Source organism: Prunus avium, chromosome 4, assembly GCF_965620075.1.
Source record: "Prunus avium chromosome 4, drPruAviu1.hap1.1, whole genome shotgun sequence".
Classification (NCBI taxonomy): Eukaryota; Viridiplantae; Streptophyta; class Magnoliopsida; order Rosales; family Rosaceae; genus Prunus; species Prunus avium.
In genome coordinates, this window is record NC_142287.1 from 20,762,934 (window position 1) to 20,779,416 (window position 16,483).

The window sequence follows — 16,483 nt, forward strand, 5'->3', positions numbered from 1 at the left end:
ACAAAAAATGTCTTGTGTTCGCTTCAACTTGTGCTCAGTAGACTTCAAGGTGTTTTCCTAACTCAGCGTAAAAGATTGGGTAGAATCCTCATTATCTTTCTTTTGTGATTATTTGATTTGGATCTAGAACAAATTTAATCCCTTTTTATCGTATTATTTATAGAGCTTATTGAGTTGTACATATTTCGTAATTATTTTGCCGAGTGAGTATGAACATTCAAGTAACGACCAACGAGAAAACTAAATTGAGCAAAAAAACAAAAACAAAAAGAGGAAAACTGGAACAACAAAAAGGCAGTCCTAAATTTTTTAGACACTTTCCTTATGTTACAGTTTCGATAAATATGATGTCTTGTTTGTTTCTTCATTTTTATACTGTCGTGTTCTTCTTTCTCCCTTTTTTTTTCCTTCAAGTTTGGTGCCGTTGCATAACCCCTTATAAAAAAAAACACAAAAACACGAATGGTCACCCCTACAATGAAGTGCCACCTAGCTAGTAGCTATATATGGCTAATCTTTACAGACAGTTGAATACTCGAAACACTGTGCTATTTAATCATGTACTCTACTACTTGCTAACCCGACAGCTTACTTACATACATCTTAATCAGTATCATAATAACACAGAAAATAGCATGGCTAGCATGTAGCAGGCCCTACCAGTTGGTCACCAGATTTTGACTTCGCGTTGCTGGTTTTTCTTTTTCCATGCAACTCTAGTTTTTGTCTTCACAAATGCTACGCATCAACCCAACCAAAATCTACCCGGGCTTGCTTTTTTCATCTGAGCATCTTCAATCTGGCTAACGGAATCACGGTTGGCACTGTGACCCTTCAACCCCAAATCTAAATCCAGACGGCTTCCATTTGAATCCTGCAACCCAGAATGGTCATCATCCAATTCCTGCAGTGCAGACAACATCTATTGAATAACTTGTTGCATAGTAAATAACTTTACATTTTTTTTAAAACTACAGCAAGTGCACTAATCCATATCCTATTTGCTTGGTGGGGAACAAGATAAAAAAGTTATCTTCATTTTCAAATTGCTTTTAGTTTCTGGACAGGTTTCTTTAAACCTCACATGCTTGCTACTATATCCCACCAGTAAAATTTACTATCCTTGCTAGTGAAACATCAAATCTTATCAAGTGTAGATGTACAATGGTATAACCACCATTAGGCTTTTTCTTTTTGTTGTTAGAACTATGGTGTTAAAGTTCATATACTCATGAATCTACGAGCCAGGAGTTTGATATGATTCTGGATGGCAAGTATCAGGGGAACAGCATCCCCTATTTCACCACCCAACAAGGAGCATCTTGCAGCAGTGAGGATATTGACTTATGGACTGGGAACGTAACAACAACAATGACATTGACTTTACTCATGACACACAATAACAATTATTTGTCTGTGTTAACGAATGTGTATTTACCCCTTATGAAATAAAAAAAGAAAGAAAAACTCCTAGACCAACATCATTACCAAATGTTGCAAACCTGATTATGGTCGCTATGTTGTGGCACAATGGCCAATATCCACAGCACCATGGCCTAACACCAAGATCAACAGTGACCATGGTGGTGGGATCTTAATATCCTTTAGGAATTATTTTATCTTATTTAATTTCTGAAGTTTTTCAAGCATATTAACAACAACAGAAAAAGGAGGAAAGTGAATAGTGTTCCTGGGTTCAGATAGAATGACCCCAATAAGACTTATGGGCTCATGCAGCGGTGACAGCCAACACCATCACCTACATGCTCATTCTGCAACCCTAAAATTCATTTCAACGTCTAGGAAGGGGCATGAGCATTTGGCCATATGGCCGAATGTAGAACATGTACTACAATAATACAAAAGGACCAAATCCAAATGAATGAAAAGATAATTAAGCAGGAAATCAATAGGTCTAACCTCAGCTTGTTCCTCCATAACTTGATCGATGTTTGAATTTTCATGCATCTTAGTACTCGTGGCTATAGATTGGCCTCCCTCACTAGCTTTCACCACATCTCCAACCTTTCCCTTGGCTGCCTTCTTCTGTTCCTCTAGCACAGAAACCTGCACAACGAATCATAAGCCACTAACCAATGCTCAAAATGGTAGTGACCCGGATTATAAATGACAACAATTTCCGTTTTCTTTTACTTCTGTTCCTTTTTTTGCTTTAAGAATCAACAGCATCAAGCTTCTAATCTACGCATCCCAGGACTCCTAATTCTATTTTTGGTTCTATTTTGGGCAACACTCAAAGTTAAAATTTCATGACCTTGAATGCCAGAAAGCATAGCATTTGTCCAAAACTGCATTACTTGGAAGGATTGTAGATTCAAAAACAACAGTAACATTCTCAACTTAGCAATAACATTGTACAGAACACTCCAATTAAATCCTTCAAGACATCCTACCCCCAAAAGAAAAAAATACCCCACAGATTTTACACCAAAACCCACAATTTCCATAAAACCTAAAAACCCTAGAAAACACACACGCAGCGATTGGAGCACACAGATGTATATGCATGTTGGTAGTTTACTTACGGGCGTGTAGCGGAACTTCCGGCGCGGCGGCTCCTCCATCGAGGCGCCGGAGCCGGAGAGGGGTTCTGCGGCGGCGGTGGCCGGAGAGATTGGGGTCCAGCGGCGGAGGAGGAGGCGGGAGCTGTTGTTGTTGACGTTGGATTGGGAGTGAGGGTTCTGGTAAGTAGCGGAGGATGATGAGGGCACGTGGACCCACTTCTTCTTCCACCTGCGAACTGGGCCGCTGAAGACGGTGGTGGTTTGGCCATACCTAGAGGAGGCCCGGCCCAATCTGGACCCCACTCCCTCCATTTTGGTTCTTCTTCAGCTCTCTCGCTCACTCTCAGCCTTTAAGGAGCCTTGGAGCTTTGAGAGAGCAGAGTGACTGGGTCAGTGTGACTATTTCATTTCAAGTACGAGGTTGAGAAAGAGAGAGAGAGTACTTTGTCAAAGGTTGTAACTGAAAACGACGCCGTTTTAGTGTTTGGTTCCCATGCTCTTTGTCATACGCACCGTTGGTTTGGCGGTTAACAGGTTTAGATTAATTATTGTAGTTTTAATTTTTTTTTATCTTTTCATTTCATGGCATGTTTATATAATATATGAAAAATTATAAATCTACATATCAAGAAACGCAGAAAAAAAAAATCAGAAATCAAAATAATATCATCAATTATTTCAATAAGCTTTTCGTATTTACATTTCATTTTCAATCATATATTTTCATACCCGTATTTGTAATTTTCTCCTATTTCAATCCCTCCCTAACTAACATAGATGATGGTGGATTTCATCTAATTTTCAGCTCTTTTTTTTTTGTTAGATAATGTCTCCATTGAAGGACAATTGTGAATAAAAAAGAAGGAAATAACACAGATGGCTAGGGGACAAACGTTGTCGTTTAAGTTCTTTCTTTTGTTGGATAATCCCCAATTTGCCCTCTATCTTTCAAGTTGGCTAGCCGGGTTCTCTGAGTGAGCAGTCTTTAGTTCCACAGAGAGGGAGACCGAAGGAAGAAAAGGAACAATGGAGCTCTGTATGAGTCTCGTCAATGGTGGCTCCATCTCTGTCGTCAACTTAAGCCCTTCTTGCCTTTCACGCTCTCTTCCTGTCCCTAAAAACCCCATTTCTCTTCAGTCCTACACTTGTCTTAGACCCCCTTCTCTTTCCCGCCAATTCCAACCTTCCCAATTCGCTGTTTCGGCTTCTCCTTCTTCCTCTTCTTCTTCTTCCACGGCTCTTAGCTCCGAGAAAGACCAGCTTCCAGCGGACATCATTGTCACAGAGACCCAAGAACCCAATTCCAGAGTAATTTTTTTTTTTTTTTTTATGAACTGGGGGGGGGGGTAGAACCCCAAAGACAAACAGCAACTACTCACTACAACTACTCCCAAATTTTGGTTTTAATTCTCTTTTTTTGTGTGTGGTTAATATCTGTCTCTGTAATCTTTGTGCAGGTTAAGTTGAGCATACAGGTACCACCAGAGGTCTGTGATGACTGTTACAAAAGGGTTATAGACGAGTTCATGAAGCAAGCCAAGGTTTTTTTTGTGCTATATTTCTTCTGCATTGTTTTTATTTAGCTTGTGAGGAGTTAAAGTTCAATTTGATGGACTTTTTTTTTGGGTTTTTCAATGCCCCCAGGTTCCGGGATTTCGGCCTGGAAAGAAGGTGCCTGAGAGTATTCTTGTGAGTCATGTTGGGAAGAAAAGTGTACAGAAGGCTGCAGTTGAATCTATTTTGAGGAGGACCCTTCCACATGCCATGTCTTCGGTATGTTAGGACTGTTGTGAATTACTTTTTGTTAAAACATATAGTTGCCTAAATTCTTGTAATTGCAAGTTCATTCGCTTATTTGGCAATGGCTTCAGAGTTACAATGTTGCAGCATTTTTACAATCATAACCCCTTAGAACATATAACAAGAACAGCGTTTATTTCTTATGAAAGAACCTAATGAAATGGTACTGCAAATGTCTAACAAAACCCCCTTTAGCATTCTGGAGTTCTCAACTGAAGGTTGACCTGTTCTTATTTTACAGGTCACTGGCACGCCCTTGAGAGACTCGGTCCGTATTGTAACCAGATTTTCAGATATGGAGCAGGCCTATTCTTCTCTCAATTCTCTCAGGTTGATAGTTCAGATATTTTTCGAGTTACATTTTCACTTGCTATTTGATATTCCTAATTATTTCCACCTCAAAGAACCGTATTACATGCAACATCTCCCCTCACAGTTTGTTAAGAGGAGATGCATGTATTAAAGGAAATTTGATCATGTCAACCAGTATTTGTCTTCCGATTAGATCAATAATATCATGCTCATCAGTTTGACTTGTACTCCAGATACGATGTGATTGTTGATATAGCACCGGAAGTGAAATGGATTCCTGAGAATGGATACAAGAATTTGAAGGTCGTTGTTGAGATAGACAGTGATATAGATGCACAAAAAGCTTCTGAGCAAGAATTAAGACGCCGCCATAAGTCCCTAGGTTCATTGAGAATTGTAACCGACAGAGGTCTACAGGTGAGTCAAGTTCAAGTTACTTTTGTTTTTTGTTTTTGATATTTATTATGTGAAAAATATTTACTTGTTTGATATGTTTGCTGGGATAAATGCTTAAAAGTTATCATTTGGATTCTATTCAACATCTGAAAGACTTCAATACTGTCGCTTGGATTAGAGTATCATATTTGTTGAGTTTCAGTTTAGCCTTCAAACCAAGTTCCTTGCATCTCCTACTTGTTGTATGATGTTTGTAACTTACAAAGTTGAGACTCCTACAGATTGGTGATCTTGCTGTCCTTGATATATCCGCAACAACCATAGATCAAGATGAATCAAATGTTAAAAGTATTCCATCCGCTGAGAGTAAAGGTGTGCCAATATGCACTTAATCTTCTGCAGTTCTGTTAATGATAATTCTTTTGTTCGTCCAAGTGATGAATTTTTATTGCAGAGGCATCTCTCAACTTTATTTTCCATGTGAAGGTTATCATTTTGATACGGAAGATGGTGATAAAGTAGTTCCTGGTTTCCTGGATTCGATAATTGGAATTCAACGAGGTGAAACAAAGTCCTTTCCACTGGTATTTCCTGAATCATGGACACAAGAAGATCTTCAAGGAATTCGTGCTCAATTCAATGTGAGCGCTACCCTGTTTTCTGGAAGTCCTCATGGTTTACCAAAATAACTTACAAGAAACAATAGGCATCTGTATAAATCTTTTCTTCTTTTACTGTTGAACTGGCCCCTCAGTTTGCAACCTCATGGAAATCTGATTATCCCCAATATTCTAAGCTAAACAAATTATAATAATAAAATATTTTATCTTATTTTATTGGTTGTCTTGATTTCTGTCCAAGTGAAAATCTTCCTTAGTTATCCTGAAATATTCATGATTGGAATGTGGATTTCGAAAAGTTGTGATAATATCTTAAAACTACAAGATTTCTCTTAGTTTTACCATATATGCGTCAAAAGACTATAGATGAAACTCTTCCCTTTTTTCTTCTTTTCTTTCTCCTTTAGGTTGAATGCAAAGAATTATTTTACAGAGATTTACTCGAATTGGATGACTCCCTTGCTGAAAGGCTTCTCCCTGGAGGCACCAGCCTGAAACAGGTAGCCAGTATGAAATTTTAAATATTCTCAATGAAGTGATGCTTTGAGAATTGTACTGTGTTCTACACTAAAAAGATATTTTCTGCTGTACGAATGTCCAGGTCAAGGAATCATTGTTGCAAAAATTCCTGGAAGTGGAGCAAACAGCTAGAGAGCAAGCAGCTGATAATGCCATTCTAGATCAGCTTTGCAAGGTGCTTTTAAGTTCTAAAATATTCATCTGGAAGATTACATTGATCTTTTGCAACCTTTAGTTGGTTTTCAACTCACTGAAACAGGGCTTTGCATGTATTATGTTATTGTCAACTTTTTCAATAAGCTGTGAATTTGAACTGTTTGGTATTTCCCATTTCTTTGGATGATATGATGAGTCAATTATGTGCTTTACTGGTGCTAATGGTGGCAGCCGTGGAATTTGCCATTGGTTTAGCCATTTTCATTATTACTTTCCGAGTCGGAGGAACTATTTCTGTAGAATTTATTAATAGCAGTCGAAGTTAAACATGTCCCCTAGATTTCATCTATGCGCACACATGCGTGCGCCCATGTTGCTGCATGACCATTTCAAGGAAGTTTTGTGGATTTGTGCTGGTCAACATGTTTGCATGAATTCCGGAAGTCCCATGATTGGACATTATACCATTCCACTTCTTGACGTGTTTAATTCCTATTGGTGGAAACCTTGATTATTGTAAGATGAATGTTCATTTAAAATATGTATATTTCAAACTAAGAACTGTGTTCCTATCGCTTAGTATTATATTATTTAGCCCACAAAGGAGATGCATATATAAGGCTTATTCACAGTTAAGCATTTTAAGTGTCAGACCTGTTGACATGTAAACATATCAAGTGTCCTGTTAAACGGGAACTTCAACCTTCATAATAATTGTGTCTTGTTGTTTGTAGATGGTAGAGGTTGACATTCCTCAGTCCTTTTTTGAGGAGCAAGGTAGGGAGCTTTATGGAGCCAGACTTTTGGAGATACAGGTCAGTAGGATTTACTTTTATTGCATGTGTGTGTGTTTTGTGAGCATGAATGTGCCTGCATTTTGCAGTTAACATCTTTTATCTTTTGGTTGTCGTGGTTGTGCAGGCAAATATAAAATTAAATGAACAGCAATTGGCTTCTCTGTCAAGTAAGAAGGCTGTAGATGAGTATCTTCTAAACCAGAAGGAGAACATTACACATATGATAAAACAGAGTCTGGCTGTTGGAGACATATATAAACGTGAAAATTTGCAGGTGTTTAACTTTTTATTAACATATTATTTGCCCATAAGTATTTTTCTGTTGGTCGTGTTGTTTGTATTGTCTTTCTGCTTGGTAGAATGGGCTTCACAAAAAATAACTGGTGTACTACACAACATATTTTAACTGAAAAACTATTTATTGCTTGGTCACATTAATATGTAGTCTGTTTGTTTTTGCAGCTTTCAACAGAGGAGCTTGTCAAAGAAGTTGAAAATTCCATTGCTGAATTCAAACGTCAAAAACAAGATTATGATGAAGAACGTGTTAGGGGACAGGTCAGAATATGCCACCCTGTTAGCAAAGCAGACTGCAATTGCTTTTAGTTTGAATTGCCTTCACAATGAGCTTTCTGTAATCTTGATTACTTGAGCTGCCTGAATATACATAAAAATAAAACTATTATTTTTTTTGAAGTTGTTAAAATTTTTTTTTTCAAACCAAACTCTTCTTTCTCCCTTCACTTCTATCATCTCTTTTCTCACATTTCTATCCATTTTATTTTTCTATCTTTATTAATAAATAAATAAAAAAACAAGGAAGTTGCCAAACTGACCCAAAATGTTCTTCAATGTTTTCTTCTTTTTACATCTTTGAGTTTTCCTCCCTTGCTTTGACTCGGAGCAGTTCCATTATCTGGTACCCATTTCTAAATTTCTTTTATGGCATATAGGTAACAGAGTTGTTGATACACATATAATTTCTCTTGCAAAATTTTGCAGGTTCAAGAAATTTTAGAGGGAGCAAAGGTGCTTGAATGGTTGAGAGAGCATGCAGAGATTCAGTATGTAACTAGATGACAGAGAGGATAATAAGGCATGTATCCTTTTGTGCTTATGAGTAAGTTCCAAAGGTTCAGACGATGTTGATGGAGGCTAGTCGTGTTTTGAGGGAGGTTTCCTATGACGATGCCCTGCCACATTCTAGCTGACATACCTTGAGTATGCGCCTAAAAATGACCCTGCTTAATTTGTTGGGTTTAGGGCCTTTAGAGTTCAATTCTTGTATTTCGATATGAAGAATTTTCTATGTAAATCCAGTCTTAATCAATACAATATCTGGTTTTAAAGGAAACTTCTTTCATGTAGAGAAGCAGCATTTCCAATTTTATTATTCCTAGTAATATGTGCACTAGATAACATCACATTACTGTCAAAAACATATACCAGGAAGAATTTTGACACAAATAGGACTTAATGATGGCATGTAAGCAACTGACCCCATCAAATTAAGCAATACCTTAAAGCATGCCTAAAAATGACCCTGCTTAATTTGTTGGTTTAGGGCCCCTCAGTTTGCAAATACATGGAAATCAGATTATGCCCAATATTCTAAGTTAAACGACAAGATTTCTCTTAGTTTTACTATATATGCGTCAAAAGACTAAATATGAAACTCTTCCCTTTTTTCTTCTTTTCTTTCTCCTTTAGGTTGAATGCAAAGAATTATTTTACAGAGATTTACCCAAATTGGATGACTCCCTTGCTGAAAGCCTTCTCCCTGAAGGCACCAGCCTGAAACAGGTGGCCAGTATGAAATTTTCAGGGTTTAGGGTTTGAACAGTGGATTGGAACTGTGGTATTTCCCATTTCTAAGGATGATATGAAGTTTTGCTGATTTGTGCTGGTCAACATGTTTGTCAATTTCTGATTACCAATATTAAGTGCTCTTTTATCCGGCAAGACTGTCTTTCATTTGGCATAATAGTTTTGTATACAAGCACCGCGAGTCGGCTTATGCCACCCTGTTAAGCAAAGCAGATTGCAATTGCTTATAGTTTCAGTTGCCTTCACAATGAGCTTTCTGTAATTTCAGTGTAGCTTTAGGAGAGAGATGCAAGAAATAGAGAAAAGGAAATGCATTAAAGTAAAACTAAAATCTATTTGAAATTGTTTAGTTTTCTTTTTACAAGCCCAAGTAATTTATGTTCTTTCTCCCCAAGAGCATCCACAATGATAGTCCCTGTCTCCCTGACTTCTAGCATCTCTGCTCACATTTCTATCCATTTTCTTTGTCTATCTTCATTCAAATAAACTAAAATAAGACAAGAAAGTTGCCAAACAGACCCCAACATGTTCTTCAATGCTTTTTCTTTCCATCTTTGACCCTTTTTCCCCTTACTTTTACTAGGACCAGTTTCCTTATCTGGTTTTCTAAATTACTGATATGACATAATAGGTAGCAGAGTTACTGAAAATTAATAACTTCTGTTCCAAAATTGTGCAGGTTTAAGAAATTTTAGATTTGTTGACGCCAAAAAGTGGTTCAGGACTTTGAGGGTCAACTTAGAGATGAGGTATGTGGATGATGGGTGAAGGTGAGGACCAACACCAAGTATGTGAAGATTTGGCAAGCGATAAATATACAGAAGACAAGATATACGTGGTTCACCCTTAATGAATGGGTTACGTCCACGGAGAAGTATATTCTCATTATTATAACAATGTGCATTTACATTTGTACAAGAGGCTGGGCCCAAATATAAAGAGACTAAAGATCAAGCCCAACCAAGGGGGGATCCCTTCCTAGGTGGAGAGTGGTCTCCTTTTATAGGTGAGAGGGAGTCTTCACTTCTTGCAATATTTCAATGTGGGACTCTTGGCCTTGCTTAGAATTGCTTCTAGTTGCTTGGTCGAATATGGTATAAACAAGATTGAGCAAAGGTGCTTGAATGGTTGAGAGAGAATGCAGAGATTCAGTACATAACCAGATGGCGGAGAGAAGAAAGCATGCCTGCATTGTGCGCGTATGCAGGTTCAAAAGTTTTAGACGATGTTGCTGGAGGCTAGTCATGTTCTAGCTGACACGGTTTGAAGTATGTGTATCATCATCACCTTGGTTTTTTGGGTTTAGGGCCTTTAGATGGAGAAGTACGAGTGTTTGATAAATGAGTTCAATGCTATGTTTTAGAATGAAGAATTTTGTTTGTAAATCCAGTCCTAATCAATACAGTATCGGTTTGCCAGTTCGTTTTTCTTAGAAACTTGAATATGATATCTGTTAGTTCTAGGAAATATTTCAAACACAAGCTACTGGAAAAGCATCCATTGTGGAATGATGAATGAATAGAAATATATTCTTCCCCTTACTTATTTTCCATCTCATTTAACACGTAGGGCAGTTTTCTAATAACTTATGAATGAAGGTATAAATTAGTCGAGGGTTAAATACTTTTTTGCATGTATAGCCGCGCGGCTGTACTATTTAAATATAATAATTACATGGTATGGCCGCGCGGCTGTACTAAACATAAAAAAAAAAAAAACCAAGTATAGCCGCGCGGCTATACTATTTATTAAATTTTTGTGGTTGAAAAGAACAGGACCTCAAAGTTATCTGATCATTCATGTCCAAGACTAGCCACTAGCTATTTAATATACTCACAATTGAATTTGCTCTAGTCAATGACTAGAAGTATGAAGTCTCCACTTTTATATTTCGTTAGTTGTTGAATTGAAATAAATAGTTAGAAAGGAAAATCAAATTTAAGTAGAGAACCGGTACACTACCTTGACCAACTAATCTGGCCCATATCTACAAACACAAAAATATGGTTGAACCTTTCAATTAATCACCTAATCATGCAACTGAGGAAGATTTAACCATACGATCCTTGATCCTTGGGAAGCACCACGTTGGGATCACGAACATGTATGCGTTATTTATCCAATTGGTGCAGATATTGAACCGGTGCGTCACATTGAAATTGTGATCCATTTGTTTCATTCTTGGAAACTTATGCTGCACTACACCACAACCACAAGAAACTCCTCCAGGTTTTTTGGTTTTTGGTGGATCCAAATCCTCCTTTTCTCTTGAAAGTCCTCAAAACATGTAAAATATTATAATGGATTTTTAGTTTGATCTGTAAACTGATGGAATGAAAGAGATTTTTTAAAAGATGACTTTACATTTGAAATCAAGATTGTCAAGAAAATGAGAGGGACTAAAATTGTTTTCAATCATTGCTACTTTGAGTTACGTTACACTGCATAGAACTTGCTCCCATTCAGTTCAATACGTTACCAACTTAACATGGAATTATTTTGGATGCAAAGATAAATGCTCTTAACTACTTGAGCTACAAGTCCCTTTCATTAAACTCAAATTATTTCACACAAATCTTCAGCAAATCACATGACCTTTTTTTTATATTATTATTTTATACAATCGATGTTTTATTTTAATCTTTCCTTATTTAAAGAAGAGCACAAAATAGGGTTCGCGGATGCTAGAGTTGAAGGAGAGTCAAAGAGCCGCTACCATTGTCAAGTTCTCGAGCATCATCACAATCCGTAAGTTTTATTTTATGTTTTATAGTTTTTCAATTATGTTTTCTCCGTACAACACGCTACCATGCTATGGTATTTACATGTGTGGTGTGGGTTGGTGTTTGAGGACTTGCTGGAGCAGGGTGGTTTGGGTGAGATTGAGAAGAAGAACGAAGAGGAAGGCTGATCTTTTGTACAATGCCATTGATGAGAGCAAAGGATTTTACAGGTGCCCAGTTGAGAAGTCTGTGAGGTGATTGATGAATGTGCCCTTCACGCTTGAGAAGTCAGAGTTGGAAGCTGAGTTTGTGAAGGAGGCAGCTAAGGAAAAGATGTTTCAGCTCAAGGGGCATAGGTCAGTGGGAGGGATGAGGGCTTCTATTTATAATGCTATGCCTCTATGCCTCTGGCTGGGGTTGAGAAGTTGGTTGCTTTCATGAAGGATTTTCAGGCAGAGCATGCTTAAGATTTATTAGCATACATTACTGGTAGAGTTGTTAGCATCTTTGGTTTGTTGTGTGTGCTATATTTTTGTTGTTGAATGTGAGTGGACAACAGCAAGAAGCTTCTTGATACCTGTTGGCTATGCCGCCGATTCTCACTCCAGCTCCTCAATTTCCTCCTGAGTTGAAACAAAAAACATGTATCAGAACTGACCTAAAGAATAGTAGTAATCAAGATGAGGGATTACATAGAAAAACAGAGACAAAAACATAGAAAAACAGAGAAAGAAGCGAGAGAAAAAAATCACCATAAGCCCATTTCGGCCCGGCCCGGCCCCGTGCCCCTTAGAAAGCCCAGCCCATTGATGAGCCCTAACCTATTCTATTACCTCATCTATAAAAGGACGTCACATCTCTAACTCTAAATCTTTTCACGTTTTCTTCTCTTTGGCGCCGCACTCTTCCATTCTTGCACTCTCGCATTCCGCAATCTCCGCTTCTCGACTTGGCTTTCTTGCAATCTCTACCCTTCCGCATTCATCTCATGCTCGATTTCCCCCGTTCAGTTCTTTCTCAGCGAAATAGACATCTCTAGACTAGTTCTGTCCGACTCTCAAACAGTTACAGCTTTCCTCTTCTTCTCTGTCACTGTCAGTTGTGAGAGCCTTGAACTTCAAATCCATCCAAGCTTTTGAATTTTCTCTGAAGAAACAGCAGCAAGATCTGCATATTTACTATGCATGACAAGACCTATGAAATTAAACACTGCCGGCCCTCTTTCCTTTGAGAATAATTAACCACCGCCGGCTCTCTTTCCTCGTATTTTGAGAAGTATATATTTGAAGTTCTGTTAACCGGAAGAGATGGTTGAGCTGGATCAAGTCGGATCGACGCAGATCGAACAAAATCAAATGGAATTGGATCGCTACCCAGCGACGAAGCGGATTCCAGAGGAGTATAGTGAGATTGAATCTAAACCCTCTGACGATCGAATCGGATCGACGCAGATCGAACAAAATCAAAGGGTACAGGATCGATTGAGGCGGATTTTAGAGGATTTTAGAAGGATTCAATACACACCCTCCGACTATTTCAAGTGTTTTAAGCTTGAGCATAACCCATATGAATGGCAATTTGGAATCAGAGGCGCCAGTGGAACTGACTTCGAGGGTGGTATTTATCATGGGCGGATCCAGTTTCCAGAGGAGTACCCATCGAAGCCTCCTGAATTCTCGTTTTTTACGGAAAATGGTCGCTTCAAAACCCACAAGAAGATCAGGATAAGGGGACTGGATGGTTGGCAGCCATCATGGAGCGCGCGAGATGCTTTAGAGGTACTTATCGATGGAATGGACACTTACCCAGATGGTGAATTGGGTTCAGTAGAATACAATAAGGAAGAAAGGCGGGATCTTGCCATCAAATCTCGTGCAGCAGCCCCAAAATATGGCACTTCTGAACGTCAGAAGTTAATTGATGAGATTCATAAATGTCTGCTAAGCAAATCACCACATGTTCCTGTTACTCAACTTCCTCAACTGAGCCCCTCACAGGCCTCCAATGGCACAGGCGGCGGCATTGTCGTCACTGGGAATACATTTCATGCTACCAATTGCAAGAGTGTAGGAATTTTGCGGTCTATGAATGGGTTCTCCGACGAAGGCCACAAGCCCAATAAGGTAAAACTTTGTTGGCCAACACTTTTTGGGGGAAGAAAGCAAAACTAGACGTCTGCGAACACGACCAAGATGTAATCACAGGATTTAGCCCACAAAGGAGATACATATATAAGGCTTATTCACAGTTAAGCATTTTAAGTGTCAGACCTGTTGACATGTAAACATATCAAGTGTCCTGTTAAATGGGAACTTCAAGCTTCATAATAATTGTGTCTTGTTGTTTGTAGATGGTAGAGGTTGACATTCCTCAGTCCTTTTTTGAGGAGCAAGGTAGGCAGCTTTATGGAGCCAGACTTTTGGAGATACAGGTCAGTAGGATTTACTTTTATTGCATGTGTGTGTGTTTTGTGAGCATGAATGTGCCTGCATTTTGCAGTTTAACATCTTTTATCTTTTGGTTGTCATGGTTGTGCAGGCAAATATAAAATTAAATGAACAGCAATTGGCTTCTCTGTCAAGTAAGGAGGCCGTAGATGAGTATCTTCTAAACCAGAAGGAGAACATTACACATATGATAAAACAGAGTTTGGCTGTTGGAGACATATATAAACGTGAAAATTTGCAGGTGTTTAACTTTTTATTAACATATTATTTGCCCATAAGTATTTTTCTGTCGGTTGTGTTGTTTGTATTGTCTTTCTGCTTGGTAGAATGGTGTACTACACAACATATTTTAACTGAAAAACTATTTATTGCTTGGTCACATTAATATGTAGTCTGTGTTTGTTTTTGCAGCTTTCAACAGAGGAGCTTGTCAAAGAAGTTGAAAATTCCATTGCTGAATTCAAACGTCAAAAACAAGATTATGATGAAGAACGTGTTAGGGGACAGGTCAGAATATGCCACCCTGTTAGCAAAGCAGACTGCAATTGCTTTTAGTTTCAATTGCCTTCACAATGAGCTTTCTGTAATCTTGATTACTTGAGCTGCCTGAATATACATAAAAATAAAACTTTTTTTTTTTTTTGAAGTTGTTTAAATTTTTGTTTTCAAACCAAACTCTTCTTTCTCCCTTCACTTCTATCATCTCTTTTCTCACATTTCTATCCATTTTATTTTTCTATCTTTATTAATAAATAAACAAGGAAGTTGCCAAACTGACCCAAAATGTTCTTCAATGTTTTCTTCTTTTTACATCTTTGAGTTTTCCTCCCTTGCTTTTACTAGGGGCAGTTCCCTTATCTGGTACCCATTTCTAAATTTCTTATATTGCATATAGGTAACAGAGTTGTTGATACACATATAATTTCTCTTGCAAAATTTTGCAGGTTCAAGAAATTTTAGAGCGAGCAAAGGTGCTTGAATGGTTGAGAGAGCATGCAGAGATTCAGTATGTAACTAGATGACAGAGAGGATAAGGCATGTCTCTGTTTGTGCTTACGAGTAAGTTCCAAAGGTTCAGACGATGTTGATGGAGGCTAGTCATGTTTTGAGGGAGGTTTCCTATGACGATGCCCTGCCACATTCTAGCTGACATACCTTGAAGCATGCCTAAAAATGACCCTGCTTAATTTGTTGGTTTAGGGCCCCTCAGTTTGCAAATACATGGAAATCTGATTATGCCCAATATTCTAAGTTAAACGACAAGATTTCTATTAGTTTTACTATATATGCGTCAAAAGACTAAAGATGCAACTCTTCCCTTTTTTCTTCTTTTCTTTCTCCTTTAGGTTGAATGCAAAGAATTATTTTACAGAGATTTACCCAAATTGGATGACTCCCTTGCTGAAAGGCTTCTCCCTGAAGGCACCAGCCTGAAACAGGTGGCCAGTATGAAATTTTTAGGGTTTAGGGTTTGAACAGTGGATTTGAACTGTGGTATTTCCCATTTCTAAGGATGATATGAAGTTTTGCTGATTTGTGCTGGTCAACATGTTTGTCAATTTTACCAATATTAAGTGCTCTTTTATCCGGCAAGACTGTCTTTCATTTGGCATAATAGTTTGTATACAAGCACTGCGAGTCGGCTTATGCCACCCTGTTAAGCAAAGCAGATTGCAATTGCTTATAGTTTCAGTTGCCTTCACAATGAGCTTTCTGTAATTTCAGTGTAGCTTTAGGAGAGAGATGCAAGAAATAGAGAAAAGGAAATGCATTAAAGTAAAACTAAAATCTATTTGAAATTGTTTAGTTTTCTTTTTACAAGCCCAAGTAATTTATGTTCTTTCTCCCCAAGAGCATCCACAATGATAGTCCCTGTCTCCCTGACTTCTAGCATCTCTGCTCACATTTCTATCCATTTTCTTTGTCTATCTTCATTCAAATAAACTAAAATAAGACAAGAAAGTTGCCAAACAGACCCCAACATGTTCTTCAATGCTTTTTCTTTCCATCTTTGACCCTTTTTCCCCTTACTTTTACTAGGACCAGTTTTCATTATCCAGTCCTAATCAATACAATATCTGGTTTGCCAGTTCGTTTTACTTAGAAAGTTGAATATGATATCTGTTAGTTCTAGGAAATATTTCAAACACGAGCTACTGGAGAAGCATCCATTTTGGAATGATGAATGAATAGAAATATATTCTTCCCCTTGCTTATTTTCCATCTCATTTAACACGTAGGGAAGTTTTCTAATAACTTATGAATGAAGGTATAAATTAGTTAAGTGTTAAGTACTTTTTGCAAGTATAGTCGCGCGGCTGTACTCTTTAAATATATATTTTAAAAATATAGTCACGCGGC

The 16,483-nt window shown here is 38.0% G+C and overlaps 3 protein-coding genes across 4 annotated transcripts; 2 read left to right on the plus strand and 1 right to left on the minus strand.

Annotated features, from left to right (window-relative positions):
• Positions 1 to 453: 453 nt before the first annotated feature.
• LOC110751596 (uncharacterized) lies at positions 454 to 2,944 on the minus strand. Of its 2 annotated transcripts, none has more exons than XM_088251451.1 (3): positions 2,547 to 2,944; positions 1,921 to 2,067; positions 454 to 874 (listed from the first exon to the last, which is right to left on the minus strand). In XM_088251451.1, exons 1-3 carry the CDS (start codon positions 2,835 to 2,837, stop codon positions 746 to 748), a joined length of 567 nt encoding a protein of 188 aa, XP_088107577.1. In that variant the 5' UTR covers positions 2,838 to 2,944; the 3' UTR covers positions 454 to 745. The 2 variants fall into 2 exon arrangements, with proteins under 2 accessions (XP_088107577.1, XP_021807785.1); XM_021952093.2 differs by having other exon boundaries at positions 454 to 904; positions 2,547 to 2,943.
• A 533-nt stretch (positions 2,945 to 3,477) lies between these two features.
• Positions 3,478 to 8,479, plus strand: LOC110751601 (trigger factor-like protein TIG, Chloroplastic). The gene is made up of 13 exons (XM_021952098.2): positions 3,478 to 3,833; positions 3,983 to 4,066; positions 4,170 to 4,298; positions 4,567 to 4,655; positions 4,871 to 5,054; positions 5,315 to 5,405; positions 5,520 to 5,674; positions 6,061 to 6,153; positions 6,255 to 6,347; positions 7,063 to 7,143; positions 7,250 to 7,399; positions 7,588 to 7,683; positions 8,128 to 8,479. The coding sequence occupies exons 1-13, from the start codon at positions 3,552 to 3,554 to the stop codon at positions 8,203 to 8,205; spliced, it is 1,605 nt and encodes a 534-aa protein (XP_021807790.1). The 5' UTR covers positions 3,478 to 3,551; the 3' UTR covers positions 8,206 to 8,479.
• Positions 8,480 to 12,534: 4,055 nt separating this feature from the next.
• LOC110751602 (uncharacterized) lies at positions 12,535 to 15,715 on the plus strand. Its single transcript, XM_021952100.2, has 5 exons — positions 12,535 to 13,798; positions 14,026 to 14,106; positions 14,214 to 14,363; positions 14,534 to 14,629; positions 15,067 to 15,715. Exons 1-5 carry the CDS (start codon positions 12,983 to 12,985, stop codon positions 15,142 to 15,144), a joined length of 1,221 nt encoding a protein of 406 aa, XP_021807792.1. The 5' UTR covers positions 12,535 to 12,982; the 3' UTR covers positions 15,145 to 15,715.
• The last annotated feature ends 768 nt before the right edge of the window (positions 15,716 to 16,483 follow it).